This window comes from Acomys russatus, chromosome 13 (assembly GCF_903995435.1).
Source record: "Acomys russatus chromosome 13, mAcoRus1.1, whole genome shotgun sequence".
NCBI classification, from domain to species: Eukaryota; Metazoa; Chordata; class Mammalia; order Rodentia; family Muridae; genus Acomys; species Acomys russatus.
The window spans coordinates 51753713-51778301 of NC_067149.1; the positions used below are offsets into that span (position 1 = coordinate 51753713).

A 24589-nucleotide genomic window follows, 5' to 3' on the forward strand; every position below is an offset into this window, starting at 1 on the left:
CTTTGGGAATCTGGGAACACAAGGTGTGTTGGGGGGGCGGCGGTGAAGAGGGAGAGAGAGATCCTTAGGCATTTTCTTGATTAATAATTAATTAATTAATTTATCCACTTTACATTCTGGTTGTAGCCCCCTCCCTCCTTTCCTCCCAGTCCCACCCTCTCTCTCCCTCTCCTATTCTTCAGAAAAGGGGAGCCCCCTTTTACCCACCCACCACAGCTCATCAAGTTGAATTAGGACTGAGAACATCCTCTACACCTGTGGCCTGGCAAGGCTGTCCCATCAGAGAGAAGCGATCAAAAAAGCAGGCAACAGAGTCCATGTCAGAGACAGCTCCTGCTCCCCTTACTAGTGGACACACATGAAGCTGAGCTGCCCATCAGCTACACCTATGTAGAGGACCTAGATCCAGTCCATGCATGGTCCTTGGTTGGTGCTTCAGACTCCACAGGCTCCTCTGGGCCCTGATCAGTTGGTTCTTTGAAACTCTTGTCACCTCCAGGCCCTTTTACCTTTCTTCTCACTTTTCCATTAGACTCCCTATGCTTTGTCCATGAATCTCAGCACTTGTTTCAAACCACTGCTGGGTGGAGCCTCTCAGAAGAAAACTCTGCTAGGCTCCTGTCTGTAAGCATAGCAGAGTATGGTCAATAGTGTCAAGGGCCAAAATATATAAAAAACTCAAAATGTTAAACACCAACAAACAAAATAACCCAATTAAAAGCAGGGTACAGAGCTAAACAGAAAATTCTCAACAGACGAATCTCGAATGGCTGAGAAGCACTTAAGGAAATGCTCAACATCCTTAGTTATCAGGGAAATGCAAATCAAAACAACTCTGAGATTCCATTTTACACCCATCAGAATGGCTAAAAGAAAAAAAAAAAAACCTCAAGTGGCAGCACATGCTGGCAAGGATGTAGAGAAAGGGGAACACTCCTCCATTGCTAGTGGCAGTGCAAACTTGTACAACAAATTGATTTTGGTAATCAATCTGGCACTTTCTCGGAAAATTGGGAATAGCTCTACCTCAAGACTCAGCTATACCACTCCTAGGCATATGCCTGAAAGACACTCCACCATACAGCTCAACTATGTTCATAGCCGTTTTATTTATAATAGTCAGAATCTGGAAGCAACCTAGATGTCCCTCAACCCAAGAATGGATAAAGAAACATTTACACAATGGAGTACTACTCAGCCATTAAAAACTAGGAAGTCATGAAATTTGAAGGCAAATGGGTAGAATTAAAAAAGACCATCTTGAGTGTAGTAACCAAGACTCAGAAAGACACACACTCTAGCCCCTCATTTATAAGCAGATATTAGCCGTTTCATATAGGATGAACATACTACAGTGCTGACCCTTAGGCACTTTCAAGTGAAAGTAATCGGTCTACCCCTGCTGGTGCCTATGAACTCTTTCCTCCTTCTCTTTCACCTCCCCTTATCTGGCTTCTTGAGCCTGGGTGTGGGAGACATTTGAAGGATTCTGGGTAGGACAAGCTGGAGTTCCTCAGGGCCACCGTGAGCCTCCCCTGGCCACACATGTCAGAGGCCTGGGGCTGTTTCTGAAACTCTCCATTGGCTCCGCTTATCTCAGTGATCCGTTCAGCATGTCTGCCCTGCTCTAGGCCCTGAGAAGTTCTTGGGTGCTGGGGACTTAGCGATGAGCATGGAATGGACCCGGCTCTTTAAGGAGTCATTATTTTGTTTGATCCTTTAGGAAAGCCACAGAAATGAAACTAGAATAGACTTAATGTATTTATTCTGTAAGATCAACAGGTTTACCGTTACCTACCAGCCTATTGTCATAGTAAATAAACTATCAAAAAAAAAAAAAAAAAAAAGCATCTCTGTAGTCGGGGCTCCTTTGTGCTCTGTCTGACCTGTGGTACTGTGGCACAGCACGTTGCCACCTTCCTTTGAGTAACCAATACATAGTGGTATGGGGTATGGGGTAACTGAAGGCTGCCATACTTCTCCCTAAGCTGGGAAGGTGCCTGATCTCAGGTACCATCTTTGATCTTGTTAACTTTCAGAAGATGAGAATAGCAAAATGACTCCCGGGTAAAGAAGACTTGGCCTGGGCCCCCTCTGGAGGTCAGAGCTCATGTTTTATGTGTTTAGTGTAATGGCTGCGAGCCTTCTTCCTCAGGCTGAGCCTGAGGGTCGTTGGGTGGGAGGGACTTCCACCTACTTCCCTGGGACTTTGGGTGACAGAGTTCTTCATCCTTGAACTTGAACTCTGTCAAGGAGATTGGTCAGTCTCCTGTCCACAGTACCAAAATAGTCTCAGGTTTTTTTTTTTCTCCTTAATTTAACTCTTAAGCTACATTGCTGGCAACTATGGTATTCTAGTGTCTGCAAAGGGAGTCCAACTTTTTCACAGGAGCTGGATCAACAGTGGCCCAAGACAGCTGTTACATTCTCCACCCCCAAGGCCAGTGAGCCTTGTGTAAGTCCTCTGAACATCAGGCAACCCTATATTTCTGACTATTCCCTATTTTGATGATTTGATTATGATGGTAGTGTTTTCTGCTGAATAAGGTCAGGTGCCTTGGGGAAACAACTGCAGTCTCTGAGAGGCCACTTGGTGCTCAGCGGTTCACTGCCACAAAGCATATCACACACCCTACCAGTTTCACACACCCCCCCTGCTATTTGTCCTTGGGCCCTAAGTGGCCTCTCGGTTGTGTAAATAGACAACATGTGCTGATTTAGGGATATGCTAATTCAGGAATACCGTGTGTGTGTGTGTGTGTGTGTGTGTGTGTGTGTGTGTGTGTGTGTGTGTGTGTAACATTATTCCAGAATAATGAGCCTGGAGATAAGACAGAGTGGCCTCAGATAGCCTTTTGGTCCATGAGAAGGTGGAGAAAACTCCCTATTACGTTAGTTCAGATTATGGCAACCTCTATTTTTTTTAATTATAAAAATATTTGATTTATTTTTTATTTGTGTATGTATTGTGCATGCATTTATTTGCACCACTGTGTGCAGATGCCTGTGGAGGTCAGAAGAGGGCATCAGATCCCTTGGAACTGGACTTACAGCCACTTGTGAGCCACCTGATGTCGGTGCTGGGCACTGAACCTGGGTCCCCTGTGAGAGCAGCAGGCACTCCTAACTGCTAGGCTGTCTCTCCAGCCCTCAACCTTTATTTTTATTTAAAGCTTACCTTGGATTTAGTGCCAGATTGGATGCAAGGAGGGATGCTGTGAGGGGCAGAGCTAAGTCTTTATTCTTGGAGCTGGAGAGAAGAAAGTGAGACCTGGGCAGAGAGACGCTCCCATCGGCAGTGACCCTGGTCACGGATGAGTGTTACCACAGTGAATAGGCAGCAGAATCCACTCCAAGCGTTCAGAAAGGCTTCTTGCCTGGAGCTGGAAACGGAAAGGAACCTTTGGGACCAAGCCTTGGAGAGCTCTGAATGGTCCTCTTGGATGGGTCCCGGCAGAGCTCAGCCACAGACGGAACATCCTGTGTATGTTCCTACCTCCCTGCTCCTCAGCCTCCACGTCTTGCTCACCCCTGGCTCCTGGTCTCTCATTTGCCACCTGTTTCCTACCAGACACCAGACCCTCATCGTCTCAGCCTTTCCCCAGCTTTCTTCCCCTTCCACTGTCTGTGTTTCTGCATATTCCCTGCAGTTGGAGTCACTTGCACTCTTACGCATGGAATCTCATTTTGTTATTTCCTGTCCCATATTTTCTAAACTCCCCAGGTCCCTTCTCATTTATTTGCCCCCATCCTCTCCGGTCCTGTTTGCAGCGCCGCCCTGTTTGTTATCATCTGCAGATTTAATTAGTGTGCTCGATGACCCCTCTCTTCCAGACCGGAGGCTAAGGGGAGGAAGGGATGGGTGGGGCCAGGCAGGGCAGGCTCCACAGCAGTATGTGTGCACAGGGTCACGGCTGTGGAAGAGCCTGTTTTGGCTGTGTGGAGGGGACATGTTCCAAACGAGGCTCTCACCTCATATAAGGGAAAAATGCCCTGGGAGCCAGGATTTTCTGGGAAAGGTGGGGGGGGGGATGTTGAAAACTGGATTGCACAAACCTCCTGAATTCAGAGTCCTCTGACCGAAGACATCACTTAACTTATTGTTAATGTTGAGCAATGCTAAGTGCCAGGCAGCTTGCTAAGCACCCTCCTTGTATCACCAAGGATCTCCACAAACACCCTGTGAGGCCACCTTGATGCCTCATTAGTACTTTACTATCTTACCAAAAGGGAAGCTGAGATACGGAAGAATTACATTACCCTCCCATGGCCATGGGGGCATTGGAGGGGAACGGTGTTTTCAGTGGGACCTGTTTGACTCTTCCTTTACTATGCCCCGGTTTTCCCTGGACATCTAGAATGTTCTATGCTGATGATTTATTTTCACAGCACTCCAGGTCTGTAGGCCCTCAAAATGATTCTGTGTCCTCCTGAGTGCCCCTGCGCAGTTCAGGAATATCAGATTCACAATGGACAGGTTAGCTGTCTTAATGGCTTTTCTTTACAAACCAATTTAAGTTTCACATTGGCCACTCAAATCTGAGTCTGATGAGACAGGGCAGGGCACTGATGAGACATTTGTGGACTCCAGTTTTTATACTACACCTGTAGGGCAGGATAGCACAGTGGTTTTCAATTTGGACTCTAAGCTTTGGGGTACTGGTTCTCAATGGAGCATCACATATTTCAGGAAGGGTGCTTTCTCCTTGTGTCACTTCCCAGGACACCAAAGCATGTGTGGCAGGTGTCCTTGTCATTATCCTGTAAGTGTGAGTAATTCTTCTCAGTCATTGTGACAACTGACAATCTGTATATGTATAAGGGTGATGGCACAGTGCTTGTGGCATGCATGAAAAACATGGAGTCGCACAGGGGGTGAGCAGGCAGGGCTGTGTCCCTCTAAGACTCAGATGGAGCATTGAAACGATTGGTTTAAAGAAACAGTTCTTCCGCTAAATATATCTTACTCCAGATGTATAGAAGGTTTGTAAGCTTCTCTATCCACGTCCAGTGTCTGCTCCACTTCTATCCATAAAGTCTCTTATGAAGGATTAGTGACTCTAGAAGGAAAACTGTGCCCTGTGTTCAAATACCTGCCCTGCCTGCCCCTGAGGCCACATGAATGGTACAGCTTGACACACAGGAAACTTGTTCCGTAATTCAATTAAATCACAGTCTAGACAAACCTCAGGCAGATGGACAGGTGCCACCATCGTTGCAGTTTTGGTTACATTGGAGAATGGGGAGCCATTCCTAACTTGATCTCCATGGAGGAGGAGTGAAGACATTCCCTCAAGGATCCTTTCCCAGGGGATTCCCTCATCTTTCTCTCTCTGTCTTATTGATGATATAATGGATCTGTGTGGAAGTATAAAATTGACCCATCGAGACACCATTGTTAGGTTATTGGGGCGCAAACCCAGTGGACGGTATGATCACCACAGGCCACATCTCAGTATTCTGGATCCCCACACATTCCTGTTTCAGATAGGCTGGGCTCCACCTCCTGCCCGTAGCACCTTTGCACCATCTGCTCTGTTTCTTCTATTTGATCCACAACCTCTTTGCATATGCAAATCATAAAGTAGTCAAAGTCTAACTAAACTGTCTGCAACGCTGTCTCTGGACCCTCTGTTCCAAAAGCCTTGGTTGCGCTGCAGTTAAACAGCTTTCAGTGGCTTGAGAGCAAAGGGAATCCGCTCGCATGCTCAGGGAGCCTGCAAGCCGAGTGAGTGGTCTCGTGAGGCTTGATGTGACAGCTCAGATGGTGTCTGTCCCTCAAAGACATTCTCTGCCTTTCTGATCATCTCGCTGTTACACTTTCTGTGAGGTCTACGTCATCTCCACTTAATGCCCCCTTGGCTGACTCAGGCCTTCTATGTGTGAAGTGGATGGTTTGCTACCGTGTCCCCTAGATTCTGACAGAAAGAGAAACTGCTTTCCTCAGAAACCTTGGCCAGTGTGGCTTTGGTTATGCTGCAAAGTATACTTTGTATATTTTGTAACTGTGGCTAAGGGGATGGACATGTCCATTTCCACTAATTGAACCTATATCACAAGCTGTAGTTCTATTGAACATGTATGGCCTGTCAAAGAAAACCAGTGAGCCAGCCAGCCGCCCAGCCAGCCGCCCAGCCAGCCAGCCGCCCAGCCAGCCAGCCAGCCAGCCAGCCAGCCAGCCAGCCAGCCAGCCAAAAACCACCAATGGGCAAAATAGCACCCTCAAAACTTAAAAACCCAAAGACACAAAATAAAATATAATACATTGGAAATACAAGAAGATAATTAGAGAAAAATCTGGAAGCTCTTGATGGGTGAAAAGTGAGACAACAAATAATTGAGCAGCCATTAGTTACCCTGTTCCCCTTTTCATCAGCCACTCCAGTTTTGGTGTCCTTCACCTGCCTCATGGATTCACCATCACTTATCTGGTCCCTAAGGAGATGAAGCTGTGTGATGAGATGATGGCTTAGATATCTCTTTTGTATGCGCTGGATGCTTACGGCATTTCTGAGCATTCAATTACTGCCTAGTAAATTCTTGTTGAATTAAAGTAGTTGAGGATGATTGAATCTAAGAAAATAGTGAAGATATTCCTTAGGGGACAAGAGAGTCATGACTAAGAGAAGGCTGGGGCATGTCTTTGGAGGAGCTGGTGACAATATGAAGATCTTATAGACGTCTGTGCGGAGAGAGGAGGAGCACCATGGTCCAAGAATCATGCAGGTGTTGAATTGGCATGAAATTAAGGATAGGAAAGCTTGTGGGGTTAGATGACCAGCTTTCTAGTGCCTGAAAATGTTTCTCTTTCTGAATGGAATAATTTCCATATTGGTGAAAGAAATGGGGGGTAAGAAAAATCATGTGTTCTCTCTCACACATGGATTCTGACTTTTAACGTTTGAATGTTCGCAAATAAGAGAACATGAAAATAGGTACACACAATGAAAATCGATGTGAGACCACAGAGAGAGGATGAGGGATGCTAAGAAAGAGCAGAGGAGGTCACCAGGACAAGGTATTTGAAGGTTATACCTTCCCCACCCTCTTCGTTTTCCTCTCTGCTCCCTGGCCCACTAGGATGGAGCAGACTATGTTATGTGCTCCTGCCTCTGTGAGCCTAACTGCTCTATCTTATCTTCGCTGCATGATAGGCACAGTGACCCAGATGTAACTAGGACCCCAATGTCTCAAGATTGGATAATGCTTACTTAGTGGCACTTACTTCTTATCCCCAGGATGGCTTTATTTTGTCATCTGGGACAGCTTTGAAAATGTTTTAATGTTAAACTAGATGGGATGAGGCAAAAGAAACCACTGGGATTTCCACGGACCAATTGGAACTTACTGTTCACTAGTAGTTTGCATGTCTCACATTCTGTCCCCTACTCTCTGTGTGCCTTCCATCACGTGGGATGGTAATATGCTCCCAGTGGCCTGGTGGGAGTGACAGGAAGATGAGCACTTCCCTGAGAGTTTGGAGTCTATAACATTTGATTCCACTGTCAGTTGTCCAAAAATACTTCTGTTGTGACAGATTAGAATGGACATCATGAAGCTCTGTTTCCCCTCACAACTTATCAATGACCTTTACTCTTCCACTTTGCAACAGTCATGTGTGCCTGAAGCCCAGTCTTTGGTCCATGGGATTTCCTTATATTTGGAGAGGCCCTGTATTTTCTTCTAGCACCTCTAGCCACCAGATTCTTATGGAATACTGTACAAATTGTCCACATGAGCATCTCCTCTTGTCTTCACCCTTACTTGGGTGGGACTATATGGAACGGTGATTGCCTCAGTGGGTTTAGGTGTGGCGGCATCCCTCATGATGAGATTCCCACACTGGTCAAAAGCAAATACCTTTAGTTCAAGGGACAAGGATACACCCTAAGTTCTGGCTCCTAGGAATGCTCTCAAGTTTACTCATAAAAGTCTCATTCTATGCACACTTTTATATGATACACTTTATAGTTTATAGAATACCTAGATGTTGATAATCTCATTTGAGCCTGAGCTAGTGTGGAATCATTATTGACTTTTGAATATTTATTAATTATAATGAATATCTAATCATAATATATTACACAAAACAATTAATTTCAATGAAAATTTAAAAATCTAATTAAATGTTTATTTAATATACATAACATTTCCTGGATGACTAGGGATGTTGAAGATTTTTAAAGTAGTTATAGACCACTTGTGCTTTTGAGAATTGTCTTATTTTATTAGCTTAGTTGTTGATGGGCATTGCCTTTTTCATTGCCAGTTCATTGCAAATTCTGGATATTAGCTTCCTGCCTGAAGTACAGCTGATAAAGACTTCCTCCCACTCTGTGGCTTGTCTGTTTCCTCTTCTGACAGTTTCTTGTGCTCTATAACTGTTCATTTCATGTAACCTCTGGCACTGTGTATGTGTTGATTCTCTGGGATAATTCCTATGCTACTGAAGTTAGGAAGTTTTTGCCCACTCATGACTTATGTTTTCCTCTATCAGTTTCAGTTTTTGGGCTTTAGCTTAGGTCCTTGGACCCACTTGGAATTGATTTTTTTTTTTTTTTTTTTTGTACAAGGTGAAAGATATGGATCTAATTTCATTATTCTGCAGGTGATATCCAATTTTGCCAGCACTGTTTGTTGAATAGGCTTTCTTTCTTCCACCATATATTTTTGCTACCTTTGTCAAAATTGGATGGCTATAGCTTTGTTTGTTTAAAAAAATTAACAGGAAAACCATAACACTTTAATAAAATACTTTTTAAGCAAAGAAAGAGCTTATGGCATTATATTACATTTTTAATATGATTTCCTCCTAGTTCTATTGAATTATAACCGGTATATAGCTAATAGCTCAAATATAATTGGTTGTGTTTTGATACACTTACACACCTGGGAATCAAGCACAAAATAACGCACATATCTATTACTAACATTTCTACATCTTTTAAAAATGATTTTATTTATTTTTATTTTTTTGGTCTATATATTTATATTATTACACATAAATAAAAAATTACATACAACAAGAAAAACCACAAAACAATCAGGGATTATATGAATGTTACATTCATGGTATTTTGGCTAATTGTATTTGGCAGCCTTGTAGAAAACATCTTTCCTATGGTGATAAAATTCTGAATGAGAATCAATATTTATCATATCTTATCTCTGTCAACTTAAAATATCTACCTAGACCTAAAAACATCTTAACCCCTAAACATCTAAACTATCTGGTCTTCAACCCCATCAGAGACTATGGAGTCATGGACCTTCGGTCCCCGATAATCCCAGATCACCTGGGTTGGTGATCTCTTAGAGGGGTCTAAGAGAGCCTGTCTCTCCTCTGCCCCCCTCCATTGCCTCCATGTTCTTCTTCCCACCCGTCGTCCTCTGGCTGCCCCACTCTTGGGTCACGATGTGCTGCAGCTGATGTTCTCGGCTCACAGAAGGGCCTGGGACCAGAGTAAGCTGAGGCCCCTGGGGTCAGCAGTGAGGTGGTTTGGCAGGACTGTGGGGAAGGAGTCTCATGGAGTATCAGTTTCCAGTGTTTGGCTGGGGCTGCATCCCATTCGCTCTTGTCCCTCTGGAGGGAGGACGTGGTCTTGTGAAGCCACATGTAATTGCTGGATAACAACAAGAAGACATAAACAATCAGAGTACTCCCACCAGGGGTCTGGAAAAGCAGCCAGGAAGTGGAGAGAGGTGGCTGGGGCGGGGGCATGTCTACTTTAGTTCTACGCCTTATTTTTCTATCACCAGTGACTGATACCTTGTGAGTGGAAGGGTTCAGGGTGGCCTGAGCTCATGGGTTATGTGAAAAGACTCCAGTGCTAGGAAACATGCATTTCTACCCTGCTTCTGTTACTACTTAGCCATGTCCAAGCTTGACTGATCAGCCTATGTTGCTCAAAGGCTTGTCGGAGATCTTTGGATGTCCCTCTGACTCCAGAGCCCTGTGGCTGCATGGATTCTCTCTGCTGAAATGTCTCTGGGTTTGCGCTTTAGTAGCTGACTAAACGGGTCCATGAGTCCATGAGCCACCAGCATGGATATATTGAATATATCATGACCCTCTAATGTTTGACAAGTAAACATACCCCAAATGTGTACATTGTAAGGCTCTTTTATTTTCCAGCGTACCCCTGCTTCTCTCCTTAATGCTACAGTGTGTTTATTAATGAGGCAGTGTGTTTTCAGGTCTACACAATTTAAGCTCAGTTTAGATTGCGGTTCATGAGTACTGGGGTATGTGCCAATGCTTCTAGGAGAGGGAATGGAGATCTGCATACACAATGGGAACCAGAGGTTCCCAGAAGGAATGGAAAAGCCCCTCGGGGTTCTTACAAGGCTTAAGAGCAGGTGGACACTTGAATGACTTTAGTTGTTGGCATAAGAGAAATATTCAGAAAATACACATAAGGGCAATTGAATTATATCACCCAAACAATTGGATTTGTACTGTGGTGGCCAAAGGTCACCCATTACTTTCTAGACTGTGGCTGCCAGTCTTCAGAGAGTAGTCACGGGACTAAAATACAACAGTCTGTATTTATGTATATTGAAGTCAAAGGAAGCATTTGCTGAGCATTTGCTATATGCCAGGCACTGTGGCGCCTTCAAGGAAGAGCAATCCATAAGTCATAATCTGTCTCCATGAAGTTGTAGTTCTAGCCTGGAAGGCAGCACCTAATAGTTTGATGACTTCAGTGGTAGGTGTGGAACTACGAAGGAAAAGGGACAGACAGGTCAAAGCAAGAGACGAAATATAATCCGTGGCCACAGGAACAGCTCCTGTGGAAGAGGGGCTCAAGCTGAACCCCACATAGGAGTTGGCTGGGTCCGAGGGTGAGACTAACTTAGACATGGAGGAGACTAAGCACAAGGGACCTCTGAGGTGGGAAGATGTCCGGATGACAAAGCTCTGAGGCTTGAAGTTGGGTGGAGCTTGTTGGATAGCAATGAATAGTGCTGTGTAGCTAGAGTACGGAGAGGAGGAGGAAGTGGGGTGCCTTCAATTAGGGCTCCTTAAACTTTCTTCACCAGTGATTCCTTTTTACTCAAGAAAACTTATGTGACCTCAGACACACACACAGTCTCAAACACACATAGTTTCTTACACATTCAGACACACACACACACACACACACACACACACACACACACACACAGTTTTATCATTCATTGAAGACAAAAGCAAGTTTGCATACTAATAAAATGGATATGATTATTCATTTTTACATAAAAATTAAGTCTTAGCTGGCTATTTGATACTGTAGGGTGTAGATAAACACTGTCAAAGTTTTTTTCTTTTTTCTTTTTGGTTTTTTTGAGACAGAGTTTCTCTGTGTAGTCTTAACTGTCCTGGATTCACTTTGTAGACCAGGCTGGCCTCGAACTCACAGAGATCCACCTGCCTCTGACTCCTTAGGGCTGGGTCAAAGTTTTTCAGAGTTGATATTATGTTTTTATAATCATCAAGTTGAGAACATTACTTTATATAAACACGTGGTACAAAATAGCAGAAGTATATTTAAGACCATTTTAGAAATTATTGGCATTCTGTCCTTTATTCCAAGTCAAAATTTGTTTAGTGTTTCATGAATGAAATTCAAATTGGCAACTCAGCCATTTTTAAAATTACATATACTAACATAATACACTCCAAAGATATATTGTTTTATTCCTTATAGGCTGAGGACAATATTAAAATTCCTTGTTTTTCCATGATGAAGCCATTTTGTTTTATGTGAGAACAAAAAATTGTATAGATATAGGAAAAACACTGACCCCTTAAATCAAACCAAGCCAACCAACCAACCAACCAATCAACCAACCAACCAGGATTGGGTAGCACCTGTTGGCATTGTATCTTGTGCTGAAACATGGTGCAAAGTGCACTTGTTGTATGCTTAGAACCAAGGCTTTGGTGAATTTGCTTGATGCATCTCAGGTGACTACTGCCAGAAATACCTCAGACTTATTACGAGCTTAATTTTGAATTAATTTTTGGCCACTGTGTATTCAGAAACCTTTCACCACTGCACACATTTTTTTATAACTCCCATATTCAATCAAGCCACCCCCACATTCACTCATGCCACACTATATGGGGTCCACAGCCCACAGCTTAAGAAGCTATGTTTTACTTGCTTGCTTTATGGACCCAGATCTTCGTTTTGTGTTTAGTTGTGGGCACACTTGGGGAACTAACTGCTAACAAGTTCAAAGAGACTGACAACCTTCGGTGAGAAGATTCACACACTAGGGCCTTCCTTTTTTTTTTTTTTTTTTTTTTCCCCCATTAGGGCCTTCTTACACTGTCTTTTTCCTCTGTTGTCAACTACATTCAATGTTATAGTGAATTATACATGAACTTTAATGTTAGTTGTTTGGTTGGGTTTCAGAGCATTTTCAGGCTAAAGTTTAATCTCCTTTAGGGATGGGTAAAACGGTGAATGTCTTATGCTTTCTCTCAAATTTCATGTGGGTTTCTGAGAGTCAAGTGTTCTCACCCCGCTCTCAAATTCTGCAGATACTTTCTGTCTTGGGTCTGTGAGTTCCTTTACACCACAAGGGATGATTTAAAAGTCCTGTAGATAATTTTTGAAGTGCAAGGCCTAACAGACGCAGGATTACTGATTCATGATTTTAATCTGACGGAAACCAGTTCTCCCCAGTGGGGACTCACTGTTGGGTGTAATGCTGTGCTGAGCGCTTGAGAAATATAAAAGAATAGCTGCATACTGTGCCTGCAGCTAAGAAGCAGGCCTGATGTCTGCGAGGAGCTTAGTAAAGGCTGATGATGTTCATGGAACTTTCTCCAACAAGACACATGAGAAGAGACTTGCCTGCTTTATCTCAACTCCTCAAAGTTCTGGAATGTTTTAACTCTCCTTATTCTTTTGGAGAAACCGAGGCTCCCTTGGTTAAGTGACTTACTGACTCAGGTCCCCACAGCTGTAGCATCTGGGTTCAAATCTTCATCTGTTGGAACCGGAAGCTCCAAGTTCCTCATATTCCTTACTCTCTGCCCGGAAAGATCCCGAGTCCCCCAGACAGGGTGGAACAGGCTGCACCTGGCAAAGGAGAATAAGAAACATTGTTGCTATTGTTGGTGGTGGTTTCTAGCTTAATGCACATTAACCTCCCAGTTTAGATTTGCAGGTTAGTGAGGCAAAGCTTGGCTCAAGGTTTTCTTCTTCAGAAGAGCAATGAGGCACACCAGCTAACATGTCCGTCCCATCAGCCCAGATGTTCCTCTTTTTACGGGAAGGTAGCAATATTTTGTCACTTGAAAGGAACACAAGGACTGGCTGCTCACACTGCAAAACCACATCTCAGCTTTGACTTTCATTTCAAGCAAGTTCTCATTCACACACATACACACACACACACACACACACACACACACACACACACACACACACAAAACAGAAAAGCGGAAAGCTTTGTTGGAGGCAATTAACGTTCTCATTGAGAAATGATAGTCTCCCTTCAGTTGATGTAAGGCCAGGCTGCAAAGGGCGGAGCCTCTAAACTCCTAACACTCGAACAAGGCAGACATTTGTCTTTCCCGTAAAGATGCTTGGGGGCAGACCCAGACCCAGATTCTCTGTCAGTTATTTATTTATTTATTTATTTACTTATATGTTACTGGTCTGGACTTTGACCTCAAGTTCTGGGATACGAGCCTGTATCCAGGCAATGGATATATGCAAAAGGAAGATGAAGAGTCAAAGGTACCTATTGTTGTTGTCTTTGAAGAAGGCTGCTGGAAGCTGCTTTGTAGCACATTCATCATGCTGGCCGGCAATTACCAAAATTCTGGGAACGCCTCACTGCAAAGGACATATAGTCTTGATCCTAGAGGACCATCTGTTCGGTGAAAAATGAAGAAAACAAGAATGACTGTCTGGGGACAGAGAGCAGTCTGCCACCATGGCCGTGGAATCTGGCCTTTGCTCCCCGCAACCCTTTCTCAAACTTTGAACATCTGTACCCACTTAGTGGACATTTGGCACGAGCCCAAGACACAGTGTCTCAATAAAGTTAAAAAGACATTTGTCTCAATTCAGACATAAAGACAAAGCATAAGATATTAGAATTAACGATGTCTTGATTTCATCTAAGTGTGAGGGATGGTGCCGCTTGCCACCTTCCATCAACAACGTCTTTTTCTGGGACCACGATAGAGAGCTGGGGCTACAGAGGGCAGCCCTGCAGATGGTCCACTTTCTTACTTTGAGTTTCACTGAGCAAAAGCTCAAGTTACGGTTAGAAAGAGCAGTCAGTGATCGATGACACTGTCTAGTCCTCCTGGATATTCCAACCAAAGACGGAAGTGAAAACCTGGGAGATTTCTTACCGAAGGACACTTTCCTAATGGTGTCAGAACTATACTGCATGAGGGATCTGCAAGGTTGAGTGTCCATGGAAGGGCTGGCATGAGATTCCTTATGTGCCTCTGATTTGATTGTGTATTAATTTATAGGTAATTTCAGCCAATAACAATGCACGTCTCTCTCTGCGGAGTAGAGTAAAAACCATCATTAAGAATAAACACTTATTGGTTTTGAAAATTATTTTATCACATTTAATTTTTTTGTAATGCTGGGTAAAATATTTGCATCTTCCTTGGTTGTTTTCCACAGGTGTAAAATAGAGACAACCATAGCACCCGCCTTTCTGGCTTATTCCTCATTCTTCTTCTGTCTTTCAAATGATGATCTTTCATTCCTGAAGCATTAAATTCTGGAAACCTGAATTACTAAAGGTGTGTGTGTGTGTGTGTGTGTGTGTGTGTGTGTGTGTGTGTATGCACATGTGTCCATGAGTGTGTTAGAGTCACTATTTAAGAATAACGAATATCCTTTCTTTGCATCCTGAGTGTTGTAACATATCTGTCTTTATTTCAGAAACATGTGAGCTCTTTCATAGTCAGTGGGGAAAGCTGTCTCTTCCATGTGCCTCCTTGTCTGCCTGGCACACTGGAAGGGCACAGTCGGAGCTATGAGTTAATGGCTTCTGCTGTTATCTTAATCCTAAACCAAGACCCGAGAACATTCCACCGAACCACAGTGGTTCTCTGTACATGAACCTGGGGAATGTTTTTCAAAATGAACACCGGCACACATCAAGTGCACACAGAGTCCCTGTCTTCTCAGTATGACCCCACGTACCTTGCCCCACACAGTATATTTTTATGGAATATGTTTGTTTAATAAACGACCCTCTCTACAGTGCATGGGTGTCCGAGTGTGAATGGAATCTGTCTCCACTCAACACTTCCAGAGGGAAGTGCTAAAACATGAATCCTACTCTGTATCTCAGTGGCTTTGTCCAAACACAAATGGTACATTTCCTACCTCATTTGCCCCTTCCCACTGCGGTGCAAAGTTTCTGTGTAATTTCTTGTAGTCACTTGTTGAAGAAATTCACACCAACACAGTCCACCTTCTCTTTGCACACAGTATCTTGACTTTTTTTGTGTGTGGGAGAGTATTTTAAGAGCATCACGGATAATGGGACCTTTGTCAGATTCTATTACTCAGCTTTAGTCCTCTGTTGTTCTTTGGTGACAACATAAATTAATATCTCAAGGAATTGATTATTATTTGCGTTTTGTTTGAAGACGAGCGTGAATCTCTGCAGCAATCTGGCAAGTATTTACTTCAGACATGGTGACCAAGGCCAAGCAGACTGCTGACTTATCGTAATTTTCCAATCACTTCATCTCCTTTCCTTTTGAGTGACATCGATGTTGTCCTGGGATGCAGATTCATGTTGGGTCCACACCGGACCTTGCTTATAGATGATGTTTTGATATTATTTTGAGTGGGACATTTGCATCTCTGTCGATGCCACTTTCTCTAGGGCTTGAGCAGTCACCTTTGTGGTTTTGGGCAACCACCCAGCACAACAGTAGAACAGGAGCATGAATTTTATCAGTGAATAATAAAAACCTGTGACAGGAGACAAACCGAAGTCTGTCCACTCAATGGCAGCAATGGTTAACTGACCAACTGTTCCCACATTAGTGGAATTTCTATGGAAATCATAGTAGTGTAATGTTCAGATATATGAACAAAATTGTTCTATTTACCCCACAAAACTCCCAGTCTCCAATGCACTCCTCTTTGGGAACACAGACACATCTGGAACAGAATGGATAAGTTGGGTAAGGGCATGTAAAAGTGGCTAAGGACATTTAAAGGGAACAAAAGTCCCAAACCGAAGGAACAAGAAGTCTGGGGTTTCTAAAGCTGGGAATAGAGAATTTTAGCTGTGTTCTTACAAGTGTTTCTATTTCTTTTCCCTTTGTACCTTACAGAGCAAAAGCCAGGGATCTGTCTTTGTCCGGATCCACGCCCCATGGCAGGTGCTGGCCAGGGAAGCAGAATTCTTGAAGATCAAAGTCCCCACCAAGAAAGTATGCACTTGTTTCTCCTGAGTTCTGGGCCTCCTGAGGGCTGGATGCATGTGGATAATTTGGGATTGGGGCCAGGTGGATGTGGCTTTTTTTTTTTTTTTTTTTTTTGAGTTGAAGTCAAAGTTGTCTCCCCAGGGATCTTAAGTATGTGGCCATGAGGTGGGTGGGACAGAGAAGAACTGGTGTCCTTCTGTCTGTCTTTCAGACTGCCACCTGGGCTGTGCTGTCTGGGAAGCCAAGCATCTCATCTTCATTTTTTTTGTTGCACTCCCTTTCCTGTTATTCTTGAAGGTCTAGAACCATCAGACATTTCTCTGTGGTGAACCTGGCATTGGGATCAGACAGCAAGCTGTGCTAAATCAGGGGTGTGAGGCAAAACACCACCAAACATGCTCTGGGCATGCTACTGTGGTCACATGGTGGCTTTTGGTCCTCTGTACATTAAGAGGTCCGTCAGCATGTGAGTAGATTGAAACCGCGTGGGAAATGTTTTCACAAGCCCTGTGCCAATGCCTCACCTGGAGATTTCAGTTCACTCCGCTGGTATGGAATGAGGTTCTGGAACTAGTGCTGTGGAAAAAAAAAAAAAAAAAACCATCCCCAGGAGGTTGAGCTGGGCGCCTCATGGTTTAGACGGCATGGGAGGCAGTTTTCAATTAGAACAGTGTATGCACAACTTAAAACTCTCCCCAGTGACTTTTCAACTGTGTGTCCTTACACAATAAAACCCAGAAAACTGCTCCCAAGGGAAGAGCATTATTTATTCCCATATTTCCCATTCCTTCTCCTTAGACATTTTGGGGGAAAGGAGAGGATCAGGATTTTTGACTATCCGCAGCGTCTCTTTTGGGAGGGTCCTGGCATAGGTGATAGTTGTGGTAACCATTGGTGGTGGTCTGTTGATAAGCTCTCTCTTTGTCTCTGTCTCTGCCCCATACAGACTTGTTTCACACATGGTGACTTACCTTTGCAAAGACCACAGTTCTCACTCTAACAACCATTTCCACCTCCCTGTCAGGAGCAGAACTCTCACATCTGCTGCCTCCCCATACCACTGTGCCCGCCTCTCCAAGTCGGCCCCGCTATTGACAAGATCCTTAGAGCTGGAAACACCAACTTATATCACTAGCTGTGTTGCCACCTTCATCACTGCCAACAGTCTACTGCCTGTAAAACTCACTCATCACATGCCAGCTTGTGTCTGAGCCATCAGGAATACCCCTCCACAAGAAGAATGGAATCTGTAGATTATGTTCTTACAGTTTAGTAAGATGGACTAACAAATGTCCATTAGATAATAAGGAAACATGGAAATTAGGATCATTTATAAGTTTTTGGATAAAACACAAATTTGCAGGAGCCATATGCTTGAAATAGTTACACTGCTTCATTGTTCATTTATTTTTGTTTATTCCTTTATTTGGAACACTGAGAGTCTCTCTCTATAGCCCAAACTGGCCTCAAACTTGCACACTTCCTGTCTTAATTTGCCTGAGTGCTAAAACTACAGGTGTGCTGCACCATGCCTAGCTTCTTACACAGATATTCTCCCCATGTTACCATGTTCTTTATCCTCTGTTTTAGTTTTCTTATTTCTAAGACCACTGATACAAATCCATGTGCCATCTTTGTTCTGGAATGCCATTCTTCTCAGCTGATGCATGCCTGGTCTCTTAGCTACACAATCCATGTCTCAGTCTTGGGTAGAAGTTTCTAGTTCTTTATGGAAGGATCCTAACTTGCCCAATCCCCTTCACTTCTCTTTCGCTTTCTCCAATACATTCTTTCCCTTTTTCCTTTGGTTTATTTGAATAGCTGATGTTGTCTTCTTCCCATTCTGCTATGTCTTACTTTGTATTCTTATCTCTGCTGTGGTCTTTGGGAAGAAGGTGAGCAAATCTCTGCTATCCATAGCCATGACAGAGAGGTAGCAGAATCTGTCATGGCGATCCTCCTGGTAGAGAACTTAGAGTCGTTCAAGAAGCGCATGCCATTCTTTGCATCTCCAGTGTGCTGCCTGGCTTTCTTCTTGGCTCTCTTTCCAACCTTCCTTCTCTTGCATGCTTTCTGTTCACTACCCACCTTGCTCTCTCCTTCTCTGTTTTTTGCACAGTCAACCATTCCTTCACACCTCTTGTTTGGCTGCCACCTTGACTCCTCATGCCCAGACAACCTCCGAGTCACCCTGCTTCCTGTCCCTCTTGTTTCTGTTTGTCTTTTCCCAGCTTTGCAATGTAGCTTTGCATAAATGACCTACCTGTCTCCTCCTGAGCTTCAGCTCCCACACATTTGGAACCTAACATGTGTCGTACAGGCTGGACTTAAGGTTTACAATGACCTGACCTGGCCAAGCCATGCTACAAAGCATCCATCTTTGGCATCTCTTTCCTTTTCATTTTGTCAGCTCAAGGCATTAGACATTATTCTAGACAAGTCCCAAGAACAGACATGGAGCCTGGATCTTTCACTCATTTACTGTGTGATTTGAGAATGCTGCTTCCTCTTTCAGAGCCTCAGTTTCCCCATCTCTGATGCAGGTATAACGTCACCCAACTTAATTTCTTAGCAGGTGATTTTAAGACCCTGGTTCTTACTGGGTGGTGTGGAAATGCAAGAGTTTGGTCATTGAGTCCATTTTTTGAACTACATTTTCTGTGTGTTCTCAAGTCCCAGTACCACAGTCGGCTTCCTTCCTGACCCAGGCAGCCAGCACTGGTGCAGCTCCTGCTATATGGAGCCTTTGGAAGCCTTGAGGCCACAGAGCTGCCCAGGCCCAGGGGTGTTCAGAGCAGGGCTCCAGGCAACAGGAAGTATGCACAGACCCTGACAGAAGGCCACTATTGGAGCCCCATCTGCAGAGTATAGTACTGCCTAGAAAATTGAGGGTTGGGATCTGGGTGAGGTTGTGACTGCTCCTCCCGGCTGTACAGAGAACTGAAAACACTTTTTCCTAGCATTTCTGCATCCCAGACTCCACACAGGTGGAAGATTCTGGCATCCGCCTGTGGGTTCAGCCACATGGCCCCTGCTGTTCTCCATATTCACAACATTTGGGGCCTTTTAGTTGGCCTCACGGGGTGGGGGGATTGAATAAAGCAGCAGAGGGGGATATAAGTAGTGCTGGGTAGGATACATGTGTTTGTAAAAATTAATCAGAGACTCTGATCCCAAAGCTGGGGGTAGGATAAGCTCAGTTCCTGTGGTGAGGGAGAGCTGTGGATCTGGGAAGATGAGACATGACAGTCTGTGGAGGGCCAGCATTATTCCTTTTAAAAATGGGTTTGAAAAGTGACTAAAATGAGAACAAGCCACATTTGCAGAGAGCCACATCCTGTAGGTGGTGGGAATGTGGAGGAAGAGTGAGGCATGGTATAGGATCAGTTAAGCATCTTCCAGGTCGGTGATGGCTTGGATCATAACCCAGTTGGGTCCAGAGAGACCAGAAAGATGTGGAGGAAGTCATGAAGTCGAGATCTCAAACCTGCACAAATCCACTGTAATGTGTCCAGGGATTCAGAGTCCTCAGCACAGATATTAACTGGGAGGGGGCCTCTTGGAAGGAAACATTTGTTTTCCAAAAACAACAACAGAAGGGCCTGCATTTTGTGAGGGACACTCAACAGGCACACACAGGAGGAGGTTGGAAGGCTAGCCTTTGGTCCTGGACAAACTGGGAAGATTTGAGATGGGTCACGTTGGGGGCAGGTACCATATCCCTTCTGCTTATTATAAGCATAGTTCTTCTAGACTGTGGTTGGCATCTACGCTTATTTCCCCTCCACTTGCTTCTGTACATGAGTAAATACTCTCCCCCCTTTTATCCCTGACGTTCACATTCCCCATGTCTGCAGTAGAGACAAGGCTGTGTGTGTGTGTGTGTGTGTGTGTGTGTGTGTATGTATGTATGTATGTATGTATGTATGTATGTATGTATGTATGTATGTGACAGACTGAGAGGTAGGGTTTTTAGAAAGAATGTTCTTGTCCATGAAATCAGATTAACACAGCCCAAGAGGAGACAGAACCTAGGATGTGTGGACACCATATTTGTCCTATCCATCAGCGCTTTAGTGGCTGTTGCAGGCAGATTGACTTGTGTTAAAGGGGTCTCATTTGCTACCTCCAGGAGCCCATAAAGACATCAGGTTGAGCGCCCTTTACACCTAAGCTGATAGTGTTTGAGCAGGTGAGACTTTTTCAGCAAAGCAGGATTAGAGACCTACACACTTCCCAAACACAAGTCCTCCTGTAGTGGAGGACTGCTGTAGGGAGCAGAAGTATGTGGAAATGTCTGGCACAATGCTACACGTTTTTTTTTACGATAACTGCCGTCACTGTGGTTGCAGCTGCTGGATGCTTCACAGACCGAACAAGGTGTGGCACTTGGTGCGCTTGTTCCTCACTGTTCTTTCCCTTCCTCTTCCTTCACAGCCAGCATCGGCAGCATTGGGGGGGGGGGGGGGGGTGGGGGGACTGGGCCCAGTCCATTCAATCACCAAGGCAGCCAACATCTCAGATCAGAGTCTGTGGAAGGCAAGAACAGATGGCCATTAAGCTATGGACTGGGGTGGGGGAGTCTGTCTCCTAGGGAGCAGGGTGTTAGTAACATGACGGGTCTATGTGTGGGGCCTGCTGTGCCTTGATTGGGAAAGCCTGTGGGAAGATGGTTAGACTTAGCACTCAGCAGGGAGAGCTGGGAGAGCCAGTTCAAGGGGAAGCAGCCATGTGAGATCGGTGTGACAAGGAAGGCCTGAGTTCTACTCTGGGCTCTGCCCTCAGGTGCGTGTCTTTTAGACCTCTCCTCAAAATGAGGTCTGAGTTGGAGGCTGAGAAAGAAAAGCATGCAAATGGATCATTGTACAAAAAGACAGATTAAAAAGCCCTGTGTATTCTGAGGCTAGAAGGGAAATGCAGGAGAAATAAAGATGCTAGAAGTTGAAAATAAAGATAAGAGATGCAAGTGAGACAGAATTTCATGCTGAGCTTCCTGGTAGCCAGAGCAACAGGAACCATGGCTCATGACATCTGAATGAGTAACTGTTCTGTTATGGGCATGGGAAGGACACAGTTTTGTTTTATTTATTACCAAAGTATAGCCTTCTTTAAAGACTCTGAACAACATATAAGAGACTAGGATTTTAGTCACAAGTTCACATATGAGGCCCGAATGATTTTTTTTAAGAGACATTTTTTTATATATTTAAAAAGTTTTAAATTGTGTGTGTGTGTGTGTGTGTGTGTGTGTGTGTGTGTGTGTGTACGTGTGCCATGTAATGTGAATGTAATATCTGTGGAGGCCAGAGGAGGATGCCAGATACCCTGGTGCTGAAGTTACAGGCTATTGTGTTATGCAACATGCTCTGGGAACTGACCTTGGGTCCCCTAGAAGAGCAGCAAGCACTCTTAACTACTCAACCATGTCCCCAACCCCTGGGATAATCTTTTCTTTCTTTAAAAAATATAATATTTTTATTAATTCTTTGAGAATTTCATACAATATATGTCTTTGTTACAACTCTTATAAAGAAAGCATTTTATTGGGGGCTTACAGTTTCAGAGGCTTAGTCTATTATCATCATGAGCTGAGAACTTTACAAACTGATCCATACATAGGCATTAGACACACACACACACACATACACACACACACACACACACACACACACACACACACACACTGGGCCTGACATAGGCTTTTGAAACCTCAAAGCCCACCAACAAAAATAACACATTTCCTCTAACAAGGCCACCCCCTTTAATCCTTCTAATCCTTTCAAACAGTTCTACTCTCTAGTGACTAAGCTTTCAAATATAAGAGCCTATAGGGCCATTATTATTCAAATCACTACAATGTATTTTGATTATATTCACCCTTCTCATTCCTACCCTTAAATTCTCCCTGATCCACTCCCATCTCTCTACCACCTCAACTTTGTGTCCCCTTTCCTTCTTTTAATAACCCATTTAGTACAATTTGTGGTGTGTGTGTGTGTGTGTGTGTGTGTGTGTGTGTGTATGCTTTGACATATGATTAGTTTCCTGGGGACCACATCCTTAAAGAAAACTGACTTTTCCTCTCCCAGAAGCCATCAGGCATCCATAGCTCCTTAATCAGTCTTGTCAACACCTCCACCTCCATACTAGACTGTTGACTGACTTGATCTTATGCAAGCAACCACAGCTGCTGTGAATTCATGAGTGCAGTGACCCTGTCATGTGCAGAAGACATTGTTTTACCCCATTCCTTTCTGACCTTTGGCTCCTATGTTCATTTCCCCCTCTTCTGCCATCTTCCCCGACTCTTGTGCACATGGGAGTGTTTGTCAAGTATTACAGATATCTCTAGGATGATCTGTATACGACCATTTCTTATTATTGATTTTGGATGTTAATATGTAGCTCAGGGAGGGCTTTGCTGCTCAATAATTTACGCAAATTTCTGATGACCTAATGACTCAAAGATAAAGGTTAGATGCAGTCAACCTCATAGAGCCCATGTTTTGAAGTCCTTGGCTATAAAATAGCATTTATTCAAGAATGACCCTTCTTCCCTCGTCTCTCACAGAAATCACACAAATGCTATCAACATTTTATGAGAAGTGTGAGAAATTCAAACCAAACTGATCTAGTTCCAATTAAATAACAAAGAAGCCTGACATTTTAATTATCTTGAGTAGCCCCTTAGGAGGAAAGCACTGACTCTGCGAAACTTTGTAAATTTTTAGAAAGTGTTCTTAGATACTTGTCACTGCCTCTCTAGGGACTCTGGTTTGGCTAGCTGACTTCTCAAAGTCTTATCCCCAATCCCCTCAACTCATGGTCTCTGTCCTGCTTTATGGATTGTACTTTTTTGGGAACACAGAACCTCTGGCTTCTCAACAGAGACAGACGGACAGAGACAGAGAGACACAGAGAGACAGAGAGACAGAGAGAGGAGGCACACTGTAAGTTAGTTATGGAGCCTGTGGAATCCATAGATCTCCAGGCAGTGAGTTGGGCACCCTGGATGAAACTGAGTAGTTCAAGCCCGAGAATCTGGTGAGCTTGTACAAACACCAACCTGAAGGTCGGTAGTGTCTAGACCACAAAATTGATGTTCAGCTTACTTCTAAAGCCAGATGAAAACGATTGATACCCTAGCTAGAGGAACTCAGGCAGGAGGAATCACCCTTATTTGTGGGTGAGGCTCCTGTGGTGGCAATTTTGGGATTTTGGTTTCTTTTAAAAAGGCATAGAACTATTAGAAGAGTATGCTTTTGCTTTAATCCCTGAGTGATGCACTCAAGTCAGGGAATGCTTGCTGACATCAGAAGCTCGAAGGGGGCACAGAAAACCTTTCCCTTAGCACCTTTATAATTGGCACAGCCCCTGACACTTTCATTTCAGAGTTATGGCCTTTATAACTATAGGAGAACAGTATCGGTTATTTCAAGTCACGTGGCTCATGGCAATTTGTGATGGTCGTCCTTTGAAGTATCCTTCTGTCAGGAAACAGTAAGCAAACAGCGCAGTGGAGGGGCCTTTGGTAGACCTTTTGGCTTGCTCTGCACACTGAGACTCTATTTGGCAATGTCTAAGATGGCCTGGAAGAGCTTTCACTGCCTGACTTTGAGTCTTCTGCAGGATGGGAGGCTCTTTGTTTATGGATCTTTCTGTCTGAATTTGGCATGTCTGTGACCACTTTGTTGTATCCTGTTGCTGTTAGATGAGTCAGGAGGTTCTAACAGGGATAGTGGGAAGGACCCAGTGTGGGTAACATCTACAAGGGATGGTTACTTAATTTAATATTTATTTTCCATTCTTAGTCATATATCCAAAGACAACCACCAGATCTATCAGTAAAAGCCTTTGCCTTGGTAGGAGCCATTTCCAGATAAAGAAATTTGTATATTTTAAAGCTCGCCCAACTTTTCTAATTGCCGCCCTTGTCTTTGACAAAAAATGTCCCTGAAGCCACTTTGAAGAATGCTGATCAAGATGAAGTATCTTAAAATCAAGACTTGTGATCACAGTTATAATTTTATGAACAAACCATTAAATCAGCTGGAGTTTAAATATGAAATTTCCCCATACATTGGGCCAGCTGATTAAAGCTTGTGTGTATTATTTTGTATGACCTCACAAGTGAGTTAAGTAAGTTAAGGACTCACTTTAGCCCCA

At 43.9% G+C, this 24589-nt stretch overlaps 1 protein-coding gene across 1 annotated transcript in view; it reads left to right on the forward strand.

Annotated features, from left to right (window-relative positions):
• The window catches only part of LOC127197685 (anoctamin-2), a 185622-nt gene that overhangs the window by 68044 nt on the left and 92989 nt on the right, over positions 1 to 24589 (forward strand). The window contains exon 4 of the mRNA XM_051155656.1: positions 16331 to 16429. Within this exon, the coding sequence (XP_051011613.1) occupies positions 16331 to 16429 (99 nt within the window). The remainder of the gene's footprint in view (positions 1 to 16330; positions 16430 to 24589) is intronic.